Source organism: Glycine soja, chromosome 19, assembly GCF_004193775.1.
Source record: "Glycine soja cultivar W05 chromosome 19, ASM419377v2, whole genome shotgun sequence".
Classification (NCBI taxonomy): Eukaryota; Viridiplantae; Streptophyta; class Magnoliopsida; order Fabales; family Fabaceae; genus Glycine; species Glycine soja.
The window spans coordinates 40,736,054-40,737,862 of record NC_041020.1 but is presented as its reverse complement, the minus strand read 5'-3'; the positions used below and the strand labels follow the sequence as shown (position 1 = coordinate 40,737,862).

The window sequence follows — 1,809 nt, the reverse complement described above, 5'->3', positions numbered from 1 at the left end:
GACAGATACCGAGCTGAAGAAAACCTAAGCTTAGAATTAGAAACAAAGAAAAGAAGAAAGGAAAGAATTGATCGTTGAAAATGCAGGGAGGAAAGAAAGCGGGAGAGTCCATTAAGGAAACAGCTACAAACATTGGTGCTTCTGCCAAGGCTGGCATGGAGAAGACCAAGGCCACTGTCCAAGAGAAGGTACGTATCTCCTTTCTAATGTCTATATAATTCTATAGAAGAATTATCTTTTTATATCATTAAGAAATAATTACGTAAAAAATTAGTGATTTTCAAATAGTGATATAACAACACATTGGTCTTGTTGGCCTCCACAGTCATAACGATGAATTGTTGTCATGCGACATGTCTCATGAAGCTAAATAGAGTAATTCAAGTATATCATTGTGAGACATTTTTAGATACTTTTAATTTAATTTTAGAAAAAAATACATATGCTTCTTTTATAGCCAATTAAATGAAGATTTTATTAAAAGATCATAAGGAGTGTACAAATTAGCAAGCATAAGTTACATGTGTAAAAAATACAAATGATATTAATGTATAGCATTTTAACTATTAAAAATATTAGCAATTAATTAGTCCTATGGTATATGCTAGAGGAAGAGAATAAAGATTTTTATCTATGTATGGTTTTACTTTGATGGATCACTTCATTTATGTTGTTTAGCGTTTACACTTGCACCATGTTATGCAACAAATAAATGTGTTTTGTGCATTAACCAGGCAGAAAGAATGACAGCACGTGATCCGGTGCAAAAGGAGTTGGCAACCCAAAAGAAAGAGGCAAAGATGAACCAGGCGGAGCTGGACAAGCAGGCGGCGCGTCAGCATAACACGGCGGCCAAACAGTCCGCCACCACGGCTGGGCACATGGGACATGGCCACCACACCACCGGAACCGGGACTGGAACCGCCACGTATTCCACCACCGGGGAATATGGTCAGCCCATGGGGGCCCACCAGACGTCGGCAATGCCTGGCCATGGAACCGGGCAGCCCACGGGCCATGTCACCGAAGGAGTGGTGGGCTCACATCCCATTGGAACCAACAGAGGGCCGGGTGGGACCGCTACAGCTCATAATACCCGTGCGGGTGGAAAGCCGAATGATTATGGGTATGGGACTGGGGGTACTTAATTAATGATGATTATATCATCAAGGTTTATTGGCAATAGTTTAATAATAAGGTTTATTAAATGTAGTTAGTTTGGGGTATGGCTTTTGTACTTGTTTGTTTGGTTATCTTTGTTTGTCTGCTTTTCTCTCCACTTGTTATGGAGAGACTTGGGTGTGGTTATGACAGTGTTTTCACTACGTGGAAACGTTATATGTGGTAAACTTGTACTTGTATCATTTCGTGATAATAATTAAATAAAATAGTGGTTGTGTAAAAATAAGGATTTTTCTAATTAATCTTCATTAGAAATGGAATTAAACAATTCCATCCTATCCTATACGATACAGTAAAATTAAAATAATATAATTGTATTAAAAGTTATACTTAAATTAAAAAATTAAATTAATTTTTTCTTTAATTTTTTAAATCTATTTAATTTTGTGTTTTTCTAAATAATAAGAATTATGTTTTGTAACGGTTTATATTTTTCAAAATAATAAATTAATTTTAAAAATTGAAAGATGAAATTAAAAAATTGAACCTAAAAAAATTATTGATCAAATTAAAATTAAATTTAAATAATAAGTTAGACAAAAAAAAACTAATTTACTCTTTTTTTTTATGCACAAAATTTTGAAATCTGAGATTTTTGGTTTCCGTAATTGTTTTTGTATCATCTCT

At 34.3% G+C, this 1,809-nt stretch overlaps 1 protein-coding gene across 1 annotated transcript; it reads left to right on the top strand.

Moving 5' to 3' along the window:
* On the top strand, positions 1 to 1,408 carry LOC114399523 (18 kDa seed maturation protein). Its single transcript, XM_028361720.1, has 2 exons — positions 1 to 188; positions 735 to 1,408. The coding sequence occupies exons 1-2, from the start codon at positions 81 to 83 to the stop codon at positions 1,146 to 1,148; spliced, it is 522 nt and encodes a 173-aa protein (XP_028217521.1). The 5' UTR covers positions 1 to 80; the 3' UTR covers positions 1,149 to 1,408.
* The last annotated feature ends 401 nt before the right edge of the window (positions 1,409 to 1,809 follow it).